This window comes from Chaetodon trifascialis, chromosome 6 (assembly GCF_039877785.1).
Source record: "Chaetodon trifascialis isolate fChaTrf1 chromosome 6, fChaTrf1.hap1, whole genome shotgun sequence".
Lineage (NCBI taxonomy): Eukaryota > Metazoa > Chordata > Actinopteri > Chaetodontiformes > Chaetodontidae > Chaetodon > Chaetodon trifascialis.
This window is the reverse complement of record NC_092061.1, coordinates 1,829,044-1,850,974: the sequence shown is the minus strand read 5'-3', so window position 1 is coordinate 1,850,974 and position 21,931 is coordinate 1,829,044. Positions and strand designations below refer to the sequence as shown.

At 47.7% G+C, this 21,931-nt stretch overlaps 2 protein-coding genes across 2 annotated transcripts; both read left to right on the top strand.

Annotated features, from left to right (window-relative positions):
• The first annotated feature begins 6,530 nt into the window (after positions 1-6,530).
• LOC139332579 (apelin receptor A) lies at positions 6,531-8,360 on the top strand. The gene has a single exon (XM_070964615.1). It carries the CDS (start codon positions 6,620-6,622, stop codon positions 7,700-7,702), a length of 1,083 nt encoding a protein of 360 aa, XP_070820716.1. The 5' UTR covers positions 6,531-6,619; the 3' UTR covers positions 7,703-8,360.
• Positions 8,361-16,544: 8,184 nt separating this feature from the next.
• On the top strand, positions 16,545-21,358 carry LOC139332121 (4-hydroxyphenylpyruvate dioxygenase-like). The gene is made up of 15 exons (XM_070963841.1): positions 16,545-16,568; positions 17,873-18,088; positions 18,243-18,269; positions 18,355-18,417; positions 18,634-18,738; positions 18,866-18,908; positions 19,202-19,284; positions 19,372-19,461; positions 19,566-19,669; positions 19,762-19,839; positions 20,372-20,534; positions 20,635-20,706; positions 20,785-20,907; positions 21,050-21,166; positions 21,248-21,358. The coding sequence occupies exons 1-15, from the start codon at positions 16,545-16,547 to the stop codon at positions 21,356-21,358; spliced, it is 1,419 nt and encodes a 472-aa protein (XP_070819942.1).
• Positions 21,359-21,931: the final 573 nt, after the last annotated feature.

Here is a 21,931-nt window from a genome sequence, read left to right as displayed (position 1 = left end):
ATTTGTGCACATTTCAATTCACCACCACTAAGCAAATATTAGGAGTTAAGAGCATCCAGATAAACAGTTTTTATTTTTACTGTTTCCCCTCAGATTTATGCACAAACTGAAAAATGAACATTAAAACAAACAGAATGAAACACATCTTATGCTTGAAGCAAAGTTTGTCTGTTTAAAGTCACCAAACTAATGTCAGTTAATTTGTGTTTATGCTAACATTACTGACCATAAGCTGGTTTTACAAGGTCGTTTTGTTGCTTATGAATTCAAGTTTTCATTTAGAAGAGGAAGAGTTTGCTTTTCATCTAACAAAAGTAACTTTAAAAGCCATTTATCCTTCAATTTGGCTCCACATCACCAGATAGCGATGTAGCATCAGCGCCACATGACTGGAGTAATGAGACGATGCATGTCGGGGTGAATACACACACACACACACACACACACACACACACACACACACACACACACACACACACGCACGCTGTGCTGTGTTTGCTCTGAGCAGGCGGAGGGCCGGCCTCGTCTCAGAGGTGACTGATTTACAGTTTGTTGCTGTCTGTCAAACAGCTGACAGATGGAGGAGCAGAGCAGCCTCCGCCTCACTGTCGCCGCTGTCAGATGCTCTGCAGTTTCACCAGCGGCAGGAATGCCGAGGACTGCTCCTTAAGTTTGATGGGAAGGTTAACAGCCACCATAAAAGTGTAACAGTAGAGCATACGCTTTATTGTTTTGTACCTGGGATGCCACTGAACCTGCTAAATATCCATTAACACGGCCGACCGCGGGCTTGATCTGCCTTCGGTTTAACTGCATTTAGCAGCAGTTGCCACCGAATCCAGACTGAAGCTACGCAGTAAATAAACACAGCTGCTCAAATTTGAAAGGGCTTTTTTAAAACTCTTGGAAAAACATGGTCATACATGGCCCTGAAGTAAGAGCAGAACGTAACACTGGGCTCCTCTGTGATGAGATCGCTGCAGTGGACCTCATTGGGGCTGTAAATCTTCTGAGATATAAATAGTTGAGATATTCCTGACGTGCTCATAATCGGCCACAACTCGCGTCTCACTTTAGCAGTTTTAATAAAAGGCTGCTTTAGATTTGCCCTGGCACGGGTCCAGTTTTGGGCTGGACTTTCAGCACTTAGAAAATCTTCAGGCCCTCGAGTCGCACAAAGATTAAAGTTAACAATTAAAGCTGCCGACTGTCTCAGATGTGACTTTATGGTTTTTCTCACTGTGCGTTTTTGTCAGGGACGAGCTCCTGGTCTTTCTCAGTGCCAGTCAGCTCTGTGACAGCTCTTTCATTCCCGTCCTGAAGGAAACGGGAGCACAAGAGACAAAAGTTCCACTCGAGCGTCGCGAGCCTGTGGGTGAAAAGTCTGCAGAGCACCTGGTTTTCACATGCGCTGCTGTTTGGGTTTTCACTTTGACATCTCATAACAGACACACGTTTTAGGTTTCCGTGTCTCTGCTTTAAAGGGAAACAGGCAACAATCATTCAGAGTAAGACTCCCAGTCCAACAATTGAGAATAAGCATCCAGCTTTAAAGACGCAGATCTCAAAGCAGCCCAGAGAACTGAAGACACAGTGAAACTATTCAGGACACTGAGTTAGATTTCAGTGTGGAAGGAGAGACTCATTTCCTCCTATTTGAGCCACGGGGTTTTGTTTTGTCAGGAGATTTTAGGCCAAATGGAGTCAGATTCCCGCAGATCTCCTGGGATGATGGGAGGGCTGGGCTGGAGTCTAGCAGAGCCTGGAGATCCCAGCAGTCCCCCCGACTCCTTAATCCCTGTCATTAACTCTGCAGCGCGGGGAGACCCGGCCTGCCTGCCGTCCGCTGCCCTCTCATCAGCGCTGTCCTTTGTCCCTGTACTTCTTCCCTCACATCCTCTCTTTCATTAGACTCATCTCCCACTTCTTCAGTTTCTCCTGTCATTGTTTCCTGCTTTTCCTACAAGGTTTCCTCCTTCCTTCCTCCCTGCCAGCGCAGGTGAAGCCTGATCTTAAGTGTTTCACCTGCACAGTTCTGCTTAAAAACAGATTTAAGAGAGGAATGAACACGTCGCTTCTTCTCAGACCAGCCTGACCCATTTTACCACAGTGGGAATATAATATTTACGTTATCTCTCAATCACAGCATCTCTTAAATAAATAACTCGCCTCGAGCAGCTATAGAACAAACGTCTGACAGAAGCGTCTCAGTAGGAGAGGACAAACTGTCCCGTTATAGCACATCCTGTGCCGCTTGCTGTTTTGTCCATTGACACACACACACACACACACACGGTTCAGTGGGGAGGGTGGTCCAGGGTCCTGAGAAGAGAGAGGGGAAACACCTTGTGACCCCCTTGTTCCTGACCGAGCTACTGGAGGTGCAGAGACAACAAGGAAGGACGAGCAGAGGGCGCGGGGGGACAGCTGCGTCCATGTGGGTCAAACAGTGCTGCTGTCACGTTTAACACGCGGCTACCTGCCTAAAGCTGCTGCAGTCATACCGTGTGAGAAGTCTAATAAGGAAGAAAAAAGAGAAAATCTAAGCAAAGTGGAGGCCAAACGACCTGAAACGTCACAGTACAAGCCCTGCCCTCGTTTGCGTGTGTGTTTTATTTCTTGGCAGGCGTGCAATAAGGAAGGTAGATAAGTCACAAATAAACAGTCAGGATTTTGTTTCTGCTGGCAGCGATGATAACGGACCTCAGACACTGCTGCCGTTCGGCTCTGGCTGCACCGTGTTTGGGTTTTGATATGGCCGTCAAACACGACTGTCTCGCAGACGGACGGCTTGACTTGTGCTGCAGATAAACCCTGCGCTGCCTTCGAGCCATCCAAGGAAAACTCTGCTTTGATGCACGCACATGTTCAGTTCACTGACACATAAATGCTGAAGTCGATCTGGAAGCTCTTTAACATTTTGAAAAAACATCAAAATGAATGCAGCAGAAGGAGCGATGTTTCCTCTTTTATTCTGACGCCTTCATTACCCATAATGCAACCCGACTGCTAACAATTCAGTCAGAGATTTGGGTGCACTGTGCTCGTAGCTAATGTAGCTTGAGGGCTGCAGAGGTCTGGAAGGATCACTGCTTCTTAACTCCCAACAGATGTTTTTCATTTTCAGACTTTTACTCTTCAGATCAAACTGACTCAAGTGACATCACTTGAGGCAATTTGGCAGATTTCACGCAGCTTCCTGTGAAGCCACAAAAAGCTTCATGTATCTTTCTTTGACATATGTAATGAACGTTTGGTTAATTGTGCAAATGTTTTGAGATGTTTTAGAAACAGAAACGTTTCTCATGCTGTAAAACAGGATGCAAAGAAAAATGCAGTCATTTTGAGGAGGGTCTCGCTTTTTTGAGAAACATTAGCTTCAAAAATCACCCAAATCTCTCAACAAGACAAGTTTTCTTCCAGTCTAATCTGGGACCCATGAAGACATTTTTAAAAGCGGTCTGTCAACAGGTGCATTGCTCATTAAGACAAAAGTGCTTAGAGCGACAAAACTGGAACAATGGAGGAGCCTTATCAGCGCTAACGTTTCTTATGATTGGGTGGAGATCAGTTCAACGCTGAGGTCAAGAGAGGCAGATGTGGGGAAGAGATAGCTGTTTGTGTTACGGCTGGCCTCCAGCTGAAGGCTTTAATTGCAGTCGAGCACAATGAACTGTGGAAGTTATTTACATCTCACACCATGAGAGCGAGATGTTCCATTTCTTATCGTGCTGATGGCGAAGACACGCAGAAGCTAAGCGTCCCGGCGCACTCACAGCAGCCAGCCATCCTCAGATGACCTGCAGTTTGAGATGCTCTGCCAATTAGCAACGCCCTCAGCAGGAGCAGCGCCCTCGCACATCTGAGGGTGTGGCGGCGGCTTCGTGGCACACGGGTGCGACGTCGTCTGAGTCAGCACTTAGCAGGCCGACGCGAACGCTGCGGCTAACGGTTAGCTTCAAGCTTCGACCGGATGGAGGCGCACGTCAGGGTCCAGTTTGAGTTATTGTGATCTTTATTCCACATAAAGTCTTTTCGGCGGGGACAGTGCGCTCTCAGGGATCAACCTTGTCTCCAACATGACACCACGTTGTGACCCCGGACCCCCTGTGGGCCTGGGTGCCTCGGTGTGATTTGTGGGGCCTGGGGTCTGCTGTATTGGCCACAAATCAAGAAAGGTGGGGGGATCTGTGTGCTGCCATCAATTTTTACACTTCAAACAAACCTCAGGTCACAGATTACACCTTCAATCACTGATCCGGTCCTCTGAAGAGGCTGGAGCTGCCACGCAGCCATTACAAATGTCCCCCAGATCGCCTGCCGGTGACTCCAGTGAACTCTGCAAAGACGGCTATCACACCCCCCTCCCTTTGAGAAAATATCAGCTGTTACGATGCGCGTGATCGCAGCAGCGTCCATGCTGTCGCTGCGGTGGAGATCAAGCGAACGGTCAGAGCGAGACAGAAGCAGTCACATCCAGCAGCAGCAGATCAAAAGCGGCTGCAGCTGTGGCAGCGACACACGTGTGGTCCAGGCCTCGGCGAGAGAGCAGCCTGCGACACAACGCAGCAAGAGGTGGCAAAGAAAGCATGAGCCCTTTTTAAAGAATCGATCCATTTCACCCGTATTTTATTTGGAAAGCCGTGTGAGTGAATCCTGATTCCCAGCTGACAACCGTCCGCCCACCCCGCCGTAAAACTGGCCTCAGGATCATCAGCAGGACTTTATCTTGGCTCCTCTGAGGGCTGCGGAGGTCCAAGACGACGGTCTAATCTGACCATCTGTTTCTTATCTGCTCGCCTTTATTTTTTAAATTTGCTAATTTATTTGTCTAAGGGATAGCGGGCCTGCGAGCAGCAGGCAGCCAATCCGCTCCCTGGGGAATGAGGCAGAGGTGAGACCCACCTGGTGAGTGTGTGTGTGTGTGTGTGTGGGGGGGGGGGGTTCTAAGGTGGAGGATCAAGCACAAGCAGAATAAGCATTTTTCTTTTATCGTAGCCATATAAGCACGTTTGTTAGTGAGAGCTGAGCTCAGGCTTCTCTGCCTCTAACGTCTCCTCACTGCTGGAAGAAGGATGAAGTCTCTGCGTGCTCGACTCCCCTCGTCAGCGCTCGCTCGCTGCAGGCTGATAAGCTCCAGAGCGTCCTTCCTTTCACCAAACACATTTCTCAAAGCTGTAGTCTGTACAGTAATAATCCACTGAGGGGATTCTTGTGGTAAATGCCTGTTATGGCCACTAGGAGGCCTGTTTTGGACAGTTTATCCAAACTAAACTGTAATTCATGCTCAGCTCTGTCCTCTGTTTCATTCATTCATATTCCAGGTCTGCAAATAGCAGATTTTGTGATTTGTCAGAGGGTTGATTTCAGCTGGTTAAAGTTAAATTTTCCATAATGCAAATTTAAATCTTTAGGTTGGATCGTTTAAAAGTCATAAACATCAATAATGATCCTTAAACACCTTTAAAGCAGAAAAATCAAACATGATGAGGAGCATTTCTCAGAAACTGCAGATTTTGCTCATCTCTTGTCTTCTGTGACGCACTCAGTGAATGAAAGGACGTGGAGACGCGACGATGGTGTCAATGCGAGGTTTCCTTCTGTTTTGGTTGCAGCCCGGTGTGTTTGCTCGTCCTTCTGTCATGGAAATGAATCCCCAGACTCGAGAATTGGATTCACACCTGCTTTAAGATGCCCACTGACATTTAATCTAATCGTCACACGGTTTGCATTTCGCTGTCGATCTAATTAAATCCTCATTTCTGATGCGCGAAGGCTGCAGCCGTGATCTGCGCCTCTGAGCTTATTTCTCACCGACGAGAGGAGACAGTTTGCACCTGAACGGTGGATTCATTGTGATTATTGATGAGAAAACCGAGAGCTGATCTGTTCAGACCTGTTCCACCTTTCCTGACGAAGTCACAGAGAAACTAAACAACGCAGAAAAGTCCGTTTAAAAGGTTCAACTGTCAAACGGCTCTGCTTCTGCTTTCAAGCTATTTATCCACTGAAATACACATAAAAGTTATTGTTGTTTATATTGTTAGAATTAGCAGCGATCTCTGGTTAAATGTTAGAAATTAAAGTTTAATCTTTGCTCTTTGGTATAAAAGTTAAATAGCCAGAAGACTTTGATTGATATTTTTTTTGTTTTTTTTTTAGATATGCTGGTGTTTGATCAGGACTTAATTAATTGTTGAATTGGCTTTTCCTTCAATTCTGTAACGTTTTAATCATGAAAAATCTCGGTGACGGTTTGACCTCTCTGCTGGGGGGTGGAGGGATGGGCTCTGACAGGGAGGTGAGCTGGAGGAGGAGGGGGAGGGCTGGGAGATGTTTTACTGGGGGAGGAGGAGAGGGGGGTCGTCCTGGGAGGGAACAGGGGGGCTGTGGAGGGCCGAGTTTAAAAAGGCAGACAGCGCCAACAGTCAGTCACTCTCACACTCAATCTGCCCACTCCTCCAGCCTCCAGCCTCCAGCCTCCAGCAGCTCTCAGCTCCTCTCAGCTCCTCTCAGCTCCTCTCGGCTCCTCTCGGCTCCGGTCTCCTCGGAGGACGTGGATCTGTACAGGACTCTTCCAGACAGAGGATTCTTTTTTCCAGCCCTTTTCCACTGCAGCATGGAGACCACCACTGGGGAATATGTTAGCTATGAGTACTACGATGACAACGAGACTGCCTGTGACTTCTCAGAGTGGGAGCCCTCTTACTCCCTCATCCCGGTCCTCTACATGCTCATCTTCATCCTGGGCCTGTCAGGTAACGGCGTGGTCATCTTCACCGTCTGGAGATCCAAATCTAAGCGTCGGGCTGCAGACGTCTACATAGGAAACCTGGCTCTGGCCGACCTCACCTTTGTTGTAACCCTACCTCTGTGGGCCGTGTACACAGCGCTGGGCTACCACTGGCCCTTCGGCGTGGCTCTGTGTAAGATCAGCAGCTACGTGGTTCTGGTCAACATGTACGCCAGCGTTTTCTGCCTCACCTGCCTGAGCTTTGACCGCTACCTGGCCATCGTGCACTCTCTGTCCAGCAGCAGGCTGCGCTCTCGGGGCACCATGCTGGCGTCCTTGGGTGCGATTTGGTTCCTGTCTGGCCTGCTGGCCGTGCCCACGCTGCTCTTCCGCACCACCGTGAATGACCAAAACAGCAACAGGACCACCTGCGCCATGGACTTCAGTCTGGTGACGAGGATCCAGAGGCACGAGTACCTCTGGATCGCCGGGCTCAGCCTGTCCTCCTCTGCCCTGGGTTTCCTCCTGCCGTTCCTGGCCATGACCATTTTCTACTGCTTCATCGGCTGCACCGTCACACGTCACTTCAACAACCTGCGCAAGGAGGACCAGAAGAAGAAGCGGCTGCTGAAGATCATCACCACACTGGTGGTGGTGTTTGCCATCTGCTGGACTCCCTTCCACGTCCTAAAGAGCATGGACGCCCTGTCCTACCTGAACCTGGCTCCGAACTCCTGCGGCTTCCTGCGCTTCCTGCTGCTGGCTCACCCCTACGCCACCTGCCTGGCCTACGTCAACAGCTGCCTCAACCCGTTCTTGTACGCCTTCTTTGACCTGCGCTTTCGCTCCCAGTGCCTGTGCCTGTTCAACCTGAAGAAGGCCATGCATGGCCAGATGAGCTCCATGTCGTCCACGCTCAGCGCCCAGACTCAGAAGTCAGAGGTTCAGTCTCTGGCCACCAAGGTGTAGAGAGCAAAAGGCGAGGTGGAGCAAGGCCGCGGGCCGGCCTCAGCTCCGACCGCTGGAACACTTGTAAAAAAGCAGACTGCACGTGTCCATTGTGCACAGCTGGTAAGATGAAATGATGAACTTTGAATGGTCACTGCTCACAGTCATGAAATCCATACTGTTCCTCCTCTTCTGCGGCGTGAGAGGCGGATGCTCTGTCTGTTGTGTGGACGTGAAGCTGGAGCCAGCCGGCTGAGCTCCTCGGCTACTCTGCTCCTCAGATTCTCAGAGAAAAAAGTATATTTTTAGTTTTGTCCTGCTCTGCAAAAGGTCTCATCTGTCATTTCTGTGATGTTGGGAATTGTAAATTGACATGGAAATCTGTTTACACTGGATGAAACATAAAGAAGCTGTACAGTATTTTCATACCATAGCATTTTCTTTTTGTTCAGATCTTTTGCTGTTTTGTTTTAGAAGCACTTGTTAAAGAAATGCGTGTGCAGGGAAACCAAACAGAGCAGTGTCCTCTCTAAAGCTTGTTTGTGAAGGTAGAGGTCTGAGCTGCAGGAGGGACGGGGGGGTGCGGGGGGGGGTGTAAGAGGAGAAAAGGTGTTGCAGCTTAATTATATAGTTTGTGGAGAGGAGACGGGGGCAGACAGGCAGATGGCAGTTGACAAATGTTGTTGGGGGGCAGGAACGGGGCGGGTGGGGTGGGGTGGGGTGGGGTGGGGTGGGGTGGGGGGGAGGGTTTCACAGTGTAGTCATGGCACTAAAGGGGACAAAGGAACTCTGTAAATAAATGCTCCAGTTTATGCATATGTTTTATTTTTGACATCACTGTAACTAACTACTGTATTAAAGATGTGTTCTATGAACCGGATCTCTTAGCTTCATTCACAGCGTGTGTGTAATCAAATGTTTGGAGGAGAAAGTCCAGAAAAGTGTCCTGCTGAACGTAAACATCTGCACCAAAGGCTGCTCTGAGGCTGCAGCTCTGCTCTTTAAAGCTGCAGTTTCACGTCAGTTTCATTACACCGTCCTGTTAGTTCACCGTTAAGTATCTCCAGAGGGTTAAAGCTTTGTTATGAATGTCTTGCATTTGGTTTACACCTTCAGGCTAATAGACCTCTAATCTCTATTGATTCACAGCCAGGATCCAGACTGTAACCGGATTATGCAAAGCAGCCGTCATCCTGAAAGTGTGTATTCGATACTCGGCTGCGACTTCTATCAGATGTGGTACTTTAACTGCTTGATGACCTTCACCTGTGGGACACAACCAAAGGGTTTGAAAGGCTGTATGTATGTCGAACCAGCAGTAGAGGCACCATCCCATGTGTCTTTATCTAAACAGGCAAGTTAAGGCCATTTTAAAGTGCTTGCAGTTCATGTAAAACAATGTTTTTACTGTCACATAGAGGCTGTCAGCATCTAGACGGGACCATCTATCAGCAGGAGGTAAAGCCAACCAAAGCCCACATGTTCACTGAATAATAGGGTCATTACCAACGAGTGACTCTTCTGAGGGATCCTTTGATTTGACAGTAATGAGCTCTGTTGGACATAATCAGCGTTTAGAGATGGAGGCAGCGACGGGGGGAAGTGGGGCACTAATCCTGGCAGAAGTTGGCCCACCGAACAAGTCAATATTTGTCCCCGCTGACAAGAGGCCGCAGTTAGAGCGGTCGCTGGGGCGCAGGGCGGGGCTGGCGGGGGCGACGGGAGGAGGCCGCCTGACTGCAGATGCTCCAACGCACTGAGGGACGACTTCTGGGAAAAAGAGAAATTGTGAATGAGGTGAGGGAGGGAGGGAGGGAGATCGCGGCCGTGGGGGTTGCATCACACCTTAAAGCTGCAACATGTGTGAAACGGCGGGAATGCGAGGCCTCGTGATTGGTCTCGTGTGAGCTCATATGTTACTTATTGTCCATCCAATGTGGAGCAGATTTTCACAGAGCTGGAAGCAGATCACGAGATGGTTTCGTTGTTCATCACACAGACACAAACCACTTAAACGCACCGTTATTCTTCATATAGTTGAGCCCTTTTGAAGGATTTATACTTTTTACAGATTCAGCTCCTCTGAGTGCTGTAAGTTATCCGTAACGCAGGCGTTCACAGCATCCTCACACAATGTAAGACATAACAAAAGCCCTCGTCTTTAAACAGTATGAGCTGGACAATAAGACAGTGGAATCAGGGTGGAGTCAATCATGCATGCTGGGCCGGTCGGGCTTGTTGTTGTTATTGAGATGAGCTGGGCTGACAGCTTGTCTGATGCTGTTATGGTAAGTCCTCTTTGGGATAACTCACCCAGAATACCAGCTGACCGAGGCAGCGGCTGTGCGGGGGGGGGGCTCGGCCAGCACGAAAACAACTGCTGCATCGGCCTCCAAACGCACACGAGTGTCGTTGGTGTTCGTGTGTGGCCCGTGTGACCTGTTTGTCTGCGTGGATGTTTGGGTGTGGGCTTCACGCTGCACCCACAGGAGGGAGTTCAACCATGTTAACCCACCGGCCCCTTCAAATGTTTGTGTCCTCAGGACAGTAGAGCATGAACTTTCTCATTAACGTACACAAAAAACAGCCCCTGCTTCAAACATACCACACGCTACTGTTTTTATTCAGTCACTAGAAGGAAAGTTAACTCTTGGTTTCTTTAACCATGCGCATGTTTAACTTTCTTTTATGTTATGGACATAACATTTGTTGTCTCAGAGATATAGTTTCATTTTATAAATGGGTGAAATAATGTCCTACAACAGCTGGGCACTGCAGTTTTCAGCAGACTTTACACAAATGGGAGTAAATAGTGAATTTTTTGGGGACTATTTTCTGCTGTGAATGAATACACATCTGGTTAGCATTAGCAGCAGGACGGTGTACGTGGGACTGATAAAGAAACTACAGTGTGTGTGCTGGTGGTAATAAAAGATGTTGTCACCCAGTGTTACAGTGCGGTTCATTCATGTGCTTTTAAAGAGCAACAGTGAAGCTCTATGGCTCAGAGGAGAGAGGCTTCATCCACACTGATGCGTCTTCAAACCACCTCCGTCCAGACGGCTGGTTTGGCATTGTATCCGCCTGAAAATCATGTACATTTACATACACTGTGCATGCGCATGCAGGTGTTTGCCTCCTGCACATGTGGGCAGTTATAACATGAAAAAATGCAAAGTTTAGCTGCACAACAGCTGCTGCTGCAGACATCACGATCAGCAGCAGCTGGGATTCGTTATCCGTGTTGGTAGTTAAAGCTCATAGACGTACACAGGCTGATGTATATCGCTGCTGTGGATTTCATTTCTGCTGATAAGAGCCAATCAGGGAGTCAACGATGGCGTCCGCGTCATCGTTTCCAATAAGAAGAATACAGAATTTCACAGATTTATCCTTTAATCTCATTGTGGCATCGTGGCTCAGCATCTCCAGTCCAATCTGCCAGTGAGACACACTGAAGCAGCACACAGGTGATCCCCACACAGGTGATCCCCCACACAGGTGATCTGAGCGGCGGCGTCAGCGTGAGCTGCCACACCCAAATGGGCCAAAACACAACTGCTCGCCTCCCCTCAGATCTCCCTGCTGTTCCATCCCACCCAGGCAGCAACAAATGCAGTCTGTGTGTGTGTGTGTGTGTGTGTGTGTGTGTGTGTGTGTGTGTGTGTGTGTGTGTGTGTGTGTTCATATGCACATGTAAACAGAGATCTGACACATTCCACAGGCTGTCAACACCAACCATACTTTCTCTGTAACATTCGTCCACCTGTTGTAAGACCATAACACACACATGCACGCACACACGCACACTCATGCACACACACACACACACACACACACACACACACACACACACGATCAGCTCCCCATTCTTAAAGTCACTCTGAAGACAAACGGCATCAGCTCAGGAAACGTTTAACAAAAGACGCAGTTAGGGAAAGTATCTCTACATACAATCCATCCATCAGCTGTTGAGGGTGGAGGTGGAGGTGGAGGTGGAGGTGGTGAGAGCGTCGCTGATTATCCACCCAAAACCTCTGTCTGGAAGATCAAAAGGACCTCTGGGTGTCCTTCTGTCTGCCTGTCTGTTTGTCTGACCTGTAAATCTGAAGCATAAAGACTCGACTGCAGCCCCGAAATCAGGAAAGAGGACTCTGTGGAGGGTGAGGGTGTGGAGGAGGGGGCTGCATTTGTTCCTGTTAGTGTGTGTGTGTGTGTGTGTGTGTGTGTGTGTGGGTGGCTGTGTGGGTGAGCAGGAGTGTGTGTGGTACATGTGTTGTGTTTGTTTTTCCTCTCTTTCCATCCCCTCTTCTGCAGTTCTGCGTTATTCTCTAACGATCCTGAAACCACATTTTCTCACACATGAACAGAAAATGTTCCCGAAGTTTGATCAGTTCTGCTCATTTCTCTTTGTTTCTAAGATCTCTGTGTTTCTAAGATCTTTGTGTTTCTCAGATCTTTGAGTTTTTAAGATCTTTGTGTCTTTTATGTTTGTTTCTCACTGGTTTGAAGTGGGCGGTGCTCATTGGGAAAATGGTGATGTCGCATACGTCCATGCACCAATCAGAGTTTGGCAGCGTTTGTATGAAAACGTGTTCAGACGTGTGTGTGTGTGTGTGTGTGTGTGTGTGTGTGTGTGTGTGTGTGTGTGTGTGTGTGTGTGTGTGTGTGTGTGTGTGTGTGCTTCAGTTTAACTGACAGTGTTGAGGTGGGATTTCATACGAGGAACCGTCTTTTAAGCCCTGGACTGGCAGCTTTGAGATGCGAGCCCGTCCAGAGGATTAAGGCTCACACTGTACGGTTAATAACACGAAGCGTCTGAGTCTGTGGTCTGAGTATGAGCCCAGCTCCAGTCTAGACAGCAGAGCCTAAGTCTGTCCAGAAACGGTCCAAACTGAGCCCCCGTCCTCTCCGGCTGACGTCATGTTTCACTGCTCGTCTCCAGTTTCCATACATGATGAAGACGTCAGAGCTTCCTCTGATGTCCAGCTTGTGCTTTTTGGACAGAACTTGTCTTGTGATGTTTTATGCAGTTTTCTGCGTCTAGATGTGAATAAAAACAAGCTCACGCAGATATTTTTCTCCTTTGGCCTGAATCTGTGCTGATAGTGATCAATGGAATTCCACAAACCAGAGCCAGATCACTGCAAATCTAATCAATAAGCTCTCACAAATAACAGGGTATTACACGTCTAATCATGCCTCACAAACGCGTCCACTCCAGTGCCCAATACACACCAACAGCGCAGCCCCCCTCCTCGACTTCTGCCCCGTGTGATGACTGTAAATTGCTACCACGTCTGCCTGGGAATCACCGCTGAAATCAGCCTGTCTCAACCTGGAAGTGGCCCCTCACTGTAATTGTCCAGACCTTGAGTGCAAGAAAAGCACAGCATTTACATGAGATCAGTGTTTTATCTTGAGGTGATTAGGAAATCAGGCCTTTCAGATGGATCCCCTCCCTGCTATTGTTATGCACTGCTGTTCAGGGTCATGTCTGCTCCACCCGTTACAGCACCAACTCCATCCGATTGGGTGACTGAGAGGATTTTAGTCAGCTGTGCAAACATATAAGAGGATATACGGCACACTGTAATGATCTATCTATCTATCTATCTATCTATCTATCTATCTATCTATCTATCTATCTATCTATCTATCTATCTATCTATCTATCTATCTATCTATCTATCTATCTATCTATCTATCTATCTATCTATCTATCTATCTATCTATCTATCAGGCTGCAGAGAGCATAGCAATGAGCTGCTGCTGGTGGATATCGTTAGGCAGGAGACGCAGCTTCCGAGGACAGCGTGGCTTGGCCAGACCTGAATGTGCTGGGCTCTCGTCCCCTCCGGATATGGTCGCTCGGGGCTCGTCGTCCCTTCCACACAAAGGTCCTCTTCACATCCTTCTCTATCCCGTCCATTGTGAAGGGCCTGCCTCGAGGCGCTCGGCTCCTGGGGCTGCTTCAGGGCTAAATGCATCTCCTGTCAGTGGCTGGTCCCGGTGCCAGTTCAGCTGCTGGAAGCACTCAGGTGCTCGAGTAAAGACCAGAGGTGTACGACAGGGTTCAGATCACCTTTCCTGCACAACGCACACCTGTGCTGTTCAGTAGTTCAGGTATGAGGATGTGTTGGTAGGGTAGGCTGTGTGGCTCCTCTTAAAGAGGAAGCAGTAAAAAGTGAAATATGATCAGTTTAAAGTGTTGCTGACGTGTATTTTTGATCCTTTTTGACCTTCATCTGGAGAGAAATAAACAAAAACCAACACATGCAGAAGCTTAGTGTGCATCATGGTGCAAAATATTCAAATGACTGAAAAAGTGATCTGCTTAAAATAATTTAAATGTTGACTCTGTCTTTAGGAAGCCACAAATCAAAAATGGTCAGAGTGGTGTAAACTGGTTGTGCACACTTTGCATGCTCCTCTTCATCGCTGCATCACTTTTTGACATCTTTTTTCCTGGTAGCTGATCGCTGCTCTGCTGTTTGGCCACTGGGGAGCAGCAGCCTGCAGAGGCGGTACAGTACATCAGCACAGGCCGAAGGCTCCTCCACCTTCCTGCTGGTTTGCAGCTTCAGTAATTTGACCTCACGGTCTCGGAGCTCTAAACTGTCCCATCATTTAATATTAGACAGTCTGATCAATGACAAGAACCTTTCCAACCGTCATTCAGGGTCATGCATGCTCATACTGTCTACATGCAGAGGATGAACTCTATATTTACAGACAGTGAAGCTGTAGTTCATGTTGCTGCAGCTAAAACAGTCTCTCAGATCTAAATCTGCTCCATCATCCTCTGCAAAGAAGATGTCACCAAGTTTTGCTCACGCAGATTTGATACGTAGAGCACATAAAGATGAACTGCTGCCATCTGTTGGTGAGATTGTGTAATTACCAGAAACTCATCCTCCAGAGTGCGGTGTCAGGAGAAGTTTTCAGTTCATACTGTTTTCTAATTGAATGAACTGTTGCACTCTTCAGGTGTGCGGCAACACGATTGCTGTTAGTTTGAAGTTTAACACTTTTAATGTGCAACAGAATATCTTTATCAACCCCCCCCCCCCCCCCCCCCCCCCCCAGGTCAGGATGTCTCAGTATTCCTCAAACATACAAACATATGACTGGGAACCATAGTTTTAGTTCAAACTCTCACAAGATGCTTTATTATTTTCATTTGTAATGTACATCAAGCTCCTAACATGCAGCTACAGTAAGGTCACAGTAACAAGCAGTAACAGAGGTTGTCTTTATCAGCGTGACCTGAAGGCTTCTGGTTTGTTATCAGGCCAGCTGCATGAATCATTCAGTTCCCCGCTTTAGCTTTGGCCCGGACAGCTTTCCTGTGCTGGTGCAGTGGGGGCCATGCCGGGGGCAGCAGCGGCTTGCGGCTCTGGCACGGCTTGTCGCCTGGAAGGAGATACGGCGGATCTCTCAGTTGAATTCGAGAGCTTTCGCCCTTCGAGGAGCTCAGTGTCTCTGATTTGGCTCGCGGGCCGACGATGACGGGGGCACAGGTCTTCGGGATGATGGTGGTCATGGTCCGGGTCAGGACCCTTCCTCTTCTGGACGCCAGCGAAGGAGGCGCTGAAGGTCTCTTCCTGTCTGGACCTTTGCTGTCTTGCTCTTTGGGAAGCAGCTGTGGTGGATGGTTTGGTTGTCTGCTGTGCATCTTACACTCCAAGTCTTTGAGGGCCTGGTCAGTGTACGCCTGCATTTCTGCACGCACCTGAGAAATCTGCACCTCGAACTCATCCCTTAAAGCCTTTTTACTAGCCTCAAGCTTTTCTTCAAGAAGTGCACACAACTCCTCCTGCTTCAGATCCTTCTCAGATTTGCTCTCATCTGTCAACACGTCTGCTTGTTTCTTCCCCTCGCTGCTGACATCCTGGCCTTCAGGGTCACTGCTCACCTGTGCAGGCAGCATTTCTCTGTCTTTGACTCTTTGCATCAGCTCCAGCAGGCCGCTCTTCGGGGCCTGCGATCTGATCTGGTTACGTACCTGCTGGAAAACAGACTGCATCTTTGCTTGCGTGTCCTTCTGTGCAGCGACGCTGTCCTCCAAACAGTCCTGGTCCAGACTGACGGAGGAGATCTGCTCCTCTGCTGCAGCAGCGCCGTCCTGCTGTTGCTCATGTTGCTCGCCGTTCACCAGTATTTGCGGATTCGCTTCTGATGATAATTCACTCATTTCTAGTTCTTGTCTTCACAGCTCTTTTGCTCTCTTGAACTGAGCTACTACAATAATGTGAGGAGTGCCGGCGTGGGAAGGACCTAATTGACTGAGGTGTCTGTCCTCAGAGGCTGAGTCCGCAGAGGTTCAGGCCCACAGTCTCGTGTAATGCAGCACGATGTGTGAGAGAACATTTAAAAACACTGAAGTGAGACAACAAAGCAGAATAAAGCAGCTAGAACATCAAACCTAGCAACACCCAGCATTTTAAAGTAGAGGAGACCACTGAAAGTGTGGAATAAGAGCTTCTGCTCTGGTAAAGCAGCACTTGTATTTGTGTTAAGACACTTCTGTCCAATGACGTTTTAACTCCGACAAACAGCAGCTCACATGTCACATATTAAATGATGTTCCAGCTGTAGTTATGCTGATGTGGCTGATATTATTTAATCCCACATGTTGTGTTCCTCTGCATGCGCGTGGTTGCATCCCATGACAACGGCGAGCCTCCTGATAACAGCATGAAAAACAAAGGTGTTGAGGGAGCGTGGCAGCAGCGGCGCAGAGGGGCGGCCTTCAGATCCTCGTTAGCGAGCTCTGACTGGAACGCACACCCCCAACAGATCTGTGTCACCGTAGTAAAGCTGCTCATCAACATGTTTTCTCTGCAGGGCTTCAATAAATATGGATGAAGAACAGTGCACACAGGTTAGTTACTGAGAAACGAGAGAGGTCTCGTTAGGACCAGGATACACTATATTAATAAATCATGAGGTCAGGATTAATTAATTAATATCTGTGGATCAACACAGCGAACACTTTGTTCAGGAGTGATCAACTGTGAATCAATTGAATTACATATTAACGATGAAGGAGCTGATGAGCAGCCTTCATAAAGAGAGTGATGCTCCTCATGCTCCTCATGCTCTCACCACTGGCCAACAAAGAAACAATAGCAAATGTCAAACTCACATTACTGTCGTGGTTTGATTGAGAAAACTGGAACTTTAAATAAGATCGAACACAAAGCATAAATGTCAGGAGATAATAATCAATAATTCCTACTGAGGTTTCTGCAGACACACAGGAGCTGTAAGACCTCTCAGCAACAAGCTGGAAGAGGTATTATTATAATAACTAACTGACTAAATAAATAACTAATTTATAACAATAAAGTAATTATATAAATACGAAGCTGTAACATGAATGGAGGATATTGGACAAATATATAAAAGGAGAAATTACTGAGCAAAGATGAACGTTGGTAGCTGGCGGGTGGGGTCATTTCTGAGCTTATAAAGGTCATTAATCTGTTTGCATGTCTTTATCTGTTCAGCCAGTTCTGAGCTTTGACACTGTTTCTTTACTATTTTCAGTGCAAGTGTCCAATTAGTGGTGGAATTATCCAACGTGGCAACAGAAAACCTAATAATGAACAATGAGAACAATTAAAGATCTCAAACTAACATGAATTTACTCTGAACCTTATTATTATTTTATCAGATCATGCATTTATAGTCTGATTCTGTGTATTTTCTGCACTGTTGTCTTGAAAATTATTTGCACCTTTTGTGCAAACAATGCACAAATTAAACTCAACGGCAGCTGAAACCCAATAATTAACCTACTGTGCCAATAAAACAGAGCACAGCAGCTGCAGGTTTCACTCCTCAGGATGAGTCTTTAACTCTTCAACCAGAATAATCACAATTATTAGACTTCTACTTGTGAAGGAGGTTGATGGGATGGAGGCATTTCAGCTCATTTGGCTCAACTCCTGTGAGCCAATAAGAGTCGTGCATGAGCGAGCCTCCTCTCTCCACTAAACACTAACACATGGACGTCTTCTTCTGAAGGAGAGGCGGCTGTAACTCTAAACCCCGGTGGTCAAAACAGCTTTTCCTGCAAGCTGTGAGCGAGCGTCAGAGTCAATGGCATCAAACTGACAGTGAATTCATGATGATGGCGACCAATCAGATCCGTTTCACCAAGTGATCATTGTATAAGAGCAGGAGCGCACCAAGCATCAGTCCTCTCCTTCCTCCTCCTCCTCCTCCTCCTCCCCCTGCTCCAGCACCCCCTCCTCACTGGTGGGTGTGGATCCAGCACCCCCTCCTCACGGTGGGTGTGGATCCAGCACCCCCTCCTCACGGTGGGTGTGGATCCTGAAACTTCCATCCCAGCCTTTAAACTCTGGAGCTGACGGTGGATTTCATTCTGAGAGTCAGGTCAGGTCACCGGAGGCGAGATGGTGAGTCGGATCGTTTGAGACGCCTTCTTTTCTTTTTCTTCTTATTGTCTTTAACTGCTGTCAGTGTGTTTGAGCATGGCTCTTCTTTTTCTTCATCATATGATGATTTAATGTGCTTTTTCTGATTATAGACGACATACACAGATAAAGGCGAAAAGGTGGGTTTTAATTACGGTAAAAGCTCAGAAATCAACCCTCCAGCAGCGATTCGTCTGTTAAGCTGTCGTCTCCTCTCGCCTGCAGCACCAGCAGGGCCGCTTCCTCTGCTTTGATCACCTCACATTCTGGGTTGGAAATGCAAAACAGGTACGCTCATTCACAAATGCTCCACCTTTTATTATTATTCTCTGACCAGCTCCTGTCACAGATGGAGGGGTAGACGATTCACTCAGAAAGGCTTTTGGGTCTCCGGAGGGGTGGAGGGCACACAGGCCTCAGCCATTGCCAGGAGATGGCACTATCAGAGCATTTGCAGCCTAATTTCACTCCAGTGTTTCATGTGAAAATCACCGTCTTCAACAGGCTGCATCATATTACTGTAACAAGCTTGGATTTGAGCCTTTGGCCTATCAGGGCTTGGAGACGGGCAGCAGAGACGTGGTGTCCCACGCAGTCAGTCAAGGAAAGGTGAATAAACCCTCAGTGGCACACGTCAAACAGAGCCAGTAATTTTGTCAGAAGATGTGTTCAAGTGCAACAAAACTGACAAACAAAAGAAGGATGAGCTGTTTTCATCCTGTCAATGTTTTCACAGATCATCTATGTGTTCTCATCCGCCCTCAACCCTGGAAACAAAGGTACAGCAGGGATCACGAGCCTGTTGGTGTTTTTCCATACTGCTGAATATTACTGTAACATTGAAGTTTTACACATTAATCAGCTGACATCAACATTTTCCTTAATTGCACCTGCACGCAGTAAGTTTGAGGTGCACTTTTACGCTGGCAGAGCACTGAGCTCAGTAATTATACCCTAAGTATCAATAAAAACAACAGAAAACATGCAGAGGACATCACAGAGATATTTTACTTGAGCTGCTCGTCCTATAGACTTAGTAAAAGTCAATCAGTGGAGCAATATGTTTCCTCAGAGATGGGGGCTCATTTAGTCAAGCACGGCGATGGAGTGAAGGACGTTGCGTTCACAGTGCAGGACTGTGACTTTCTCGTGCAGGTGAGTGTGACAGCTTTTCATTTCGGTTCCATTTAACTCGTGAATTAATGAGTGAAATTTAGATTTCACTCACGTTATCCTTCACAGAAAGCCCGAGAGCGAGGGGCCGTTATCGTGAAGGAGCCCTTCACCGTGGAGGACGAGCAGGGCAGCGTCAGGCTGGCCGTGCTTCAGACGGTGAGAAGTCCCTCTGAGGCTCTGCTTTGATTCATCACGGCATGAAATGAGATGAAAATGTCCTGAGAGAAAAGCCAGGGTTGTAGACTTGCTTTGGTTTGCAGTACGGTGACACCACACACACGTTTGTGGAGAGGACGGGATACACTGGGCTGTTCCTGCCAGGCTTCCAGCCCCCCCTGTTCAAGGACCCTTTATTAGCCCGACTGTGAGTGTGGACGAGCTATTATGATGTTTACGAGACGATAAATCAGCTGGCAGCTGACACACTGTGCATTTGTCTTCCATCCGTCCACGCAGACCCAGCGGACAACTGGACTTCATCGACCACGTTGTGGGAAACCAGCCGGACGATGAGATGGTTCCAGTGGTGGACTGGTAATGGACTGGACAGACTTTAGAAACATGTGTTTACGTCTTACCTGCTATGTTTGATGGGAAATCAGGGGGTGGATGAGAGGAGGAGTCAGGGGGTGGATGACTGTTGTGTAACTCTGCTTTTTTGGCACGAGTCAGGCATCAGCATGACTTTGCGTTTTCTTAAGTGGTCCTCCACATCTGGATCTGGTTTTCAGCCCATCACAAAGGCATGAACATGTGGGGAGAGGCAGTGCTCTTAATGAGCAAGCCGATTGGTCAATCCTGGAGAGAGAGGTGTGACACAGGCTGGAGGTTTTTAGATGTGAAGGACCTCATGGAGACGGCTCATAACTCAAAAGTCACTCAGTCATGTTCAGCAGGCCGCAATTCACCAAGTTCGACGGTGAGATGATGGCAGCATCAGTCTGAGCGTGTCAGCAGTGTGTGCTTCTGTGCACCAGTTCGAACAAACTCTGAGCCTTCAGCATGAGGTGTGTCCTTCAGCAGTGTGACGTCTGAGGCTCTGTGTCTCTGCTTCATGATCTAACAGGTATCAGAGAAACCTCCTCTTCCACCGCTTCTGGTCTGTGGACGACAAGCAGCTTCAGACGGAGTTCAGCGCCCTGCGCTCCATCGTTGTGGCGAACTACGAGGAGACGGTGAAGATGCCCATCAATGAGCCCGCCATGGGGAAGAGGAAGTCTCAGATCCAGGCACGTTTATCCGACACCAATGTGTGCACGGCAGATGATTTCCTTACAGCAATGCTTAAATGACAGTTATTCTCTCTCTTATTGACATTTTCACTGGCAGGAGTATGTGGAGTACTACGGAGGTCCAGGAGTGCAGCACATCGCCATGAACACATCAGACATCATCACCGCAGTAAGTCATTTAAACACTGATGTGTGGACGCATCCCGCAGCAGCCGCGACATCGCTCTGATGAGCTCTTCATCTACAGATCCGAAACCTGAAGGAGCGTGGGATGGAGTTCATGTCTGTGCCAGACACCTACTACGAGCAGCTGAGGGAGAACCTGAAGCACTCAAAGGTCAAACTGTCAGAGGACCTGGACGTCCTGCAGGTCAGAGCTGAGATCAGATCTGGGTTGATTATAGATGCTGTGATTACATGTAATCCATCACTACCCAACCCTGTTCCCAACAACTTAATGGAGAAATTCATCACACAGACAAACTTAATATCGAGATATTTCTCACATCCAGGAGCTGAAGATCCTGGTGGACTATGACGACGACGGCTATTTACTTCAGATCTTCACCAAACCGGTTCAGGACCGGCCCACCGTGTTCTTGGAGGTCATTCAGAGACATAACCACCAGGTGAGGGCGCCACTGACAACACACAGCACTCCTTCTGTTTGCTGCCTACATCAGAAACTTAAATCCATGATTCATCCACAGGGCTTTGGTGCAGGAAACTTCAAGTCTCTGTTTGAAGCCATCGAGGCAGATCAGCACGCCAGAGGAAATCTGACCATCCTGACACCGAACGCAGTCTCAAAGGAAATGTGATCCCAGACCTGCTTTACAGTCCCGAAAGCCTCGAGATATATGCATTACTGAGTACAGATACTGTTTAGTGTTATATTCTGCTCTGCTGTGGTGAGACACAAAAGAAGATTTCACAAAACATGTTTATTAAAGCGGTCATTCTTTATTTTTGTGACTTGCATGTTTTATTATAACATACTCGTACATGTATCATTATTTTATAAGTACGTGTTGAAAGTACTTCCTGATGTTCATGACAGTGGATCCCACCTTAACTTGATGCAACACTTTCTTTTTACAACACGATAACCAGAAAACTGCAATGACTGATACAAGCTTGACTCAAGCAAAAGACCATTTAAGCTCTCATAAACGAAAACATTTAACTGTACACTTCTCTTACCGTTTGGACGATGAGCAGATATTTCATTGTAACAGAGCCTGTTTTCACTCCTGTAGGCAGAGACTGGTTGGCGAGCGTCCAGATGTAGTGTTTTGTAATGCTGCTTTAATAATGTTTTAGCAGAAAATGAGGATTTTGTTTAAACCAGCGCTTGCAGGTGGCGCACTATCCCTCCATGCCAAACCTCCATT

Bases quoted from the DNA above. Each gene is read 5' to 3' on its own strand.
- LOC139332579 (XM_070964615.1), top strand. From the start codon at position 6,620: ATGGAGACCACCACTGGGGAATATGTTAGCTATGAGTACTACGATGAC.
- LOC139332121 (XM_070963841.1), top strand. From the start codon at position 16,545: ATGGATGAAGAACAGTGCACACAG. The intron at 18,089-18,242 runs GTCAGGTCACCG...TTCTGATTATAG, and splicing joins GATTTCATTCTGAGAGTCAG to ACGACATACACAGATAAAGG. The intron at 21,167-21,247 runs GTGAGGGCGCCA...ATTCATCCACAG, and splicing joins TTCAGAGACATAACCACCAG to GGCTTTGGTGCAGGAAACTT.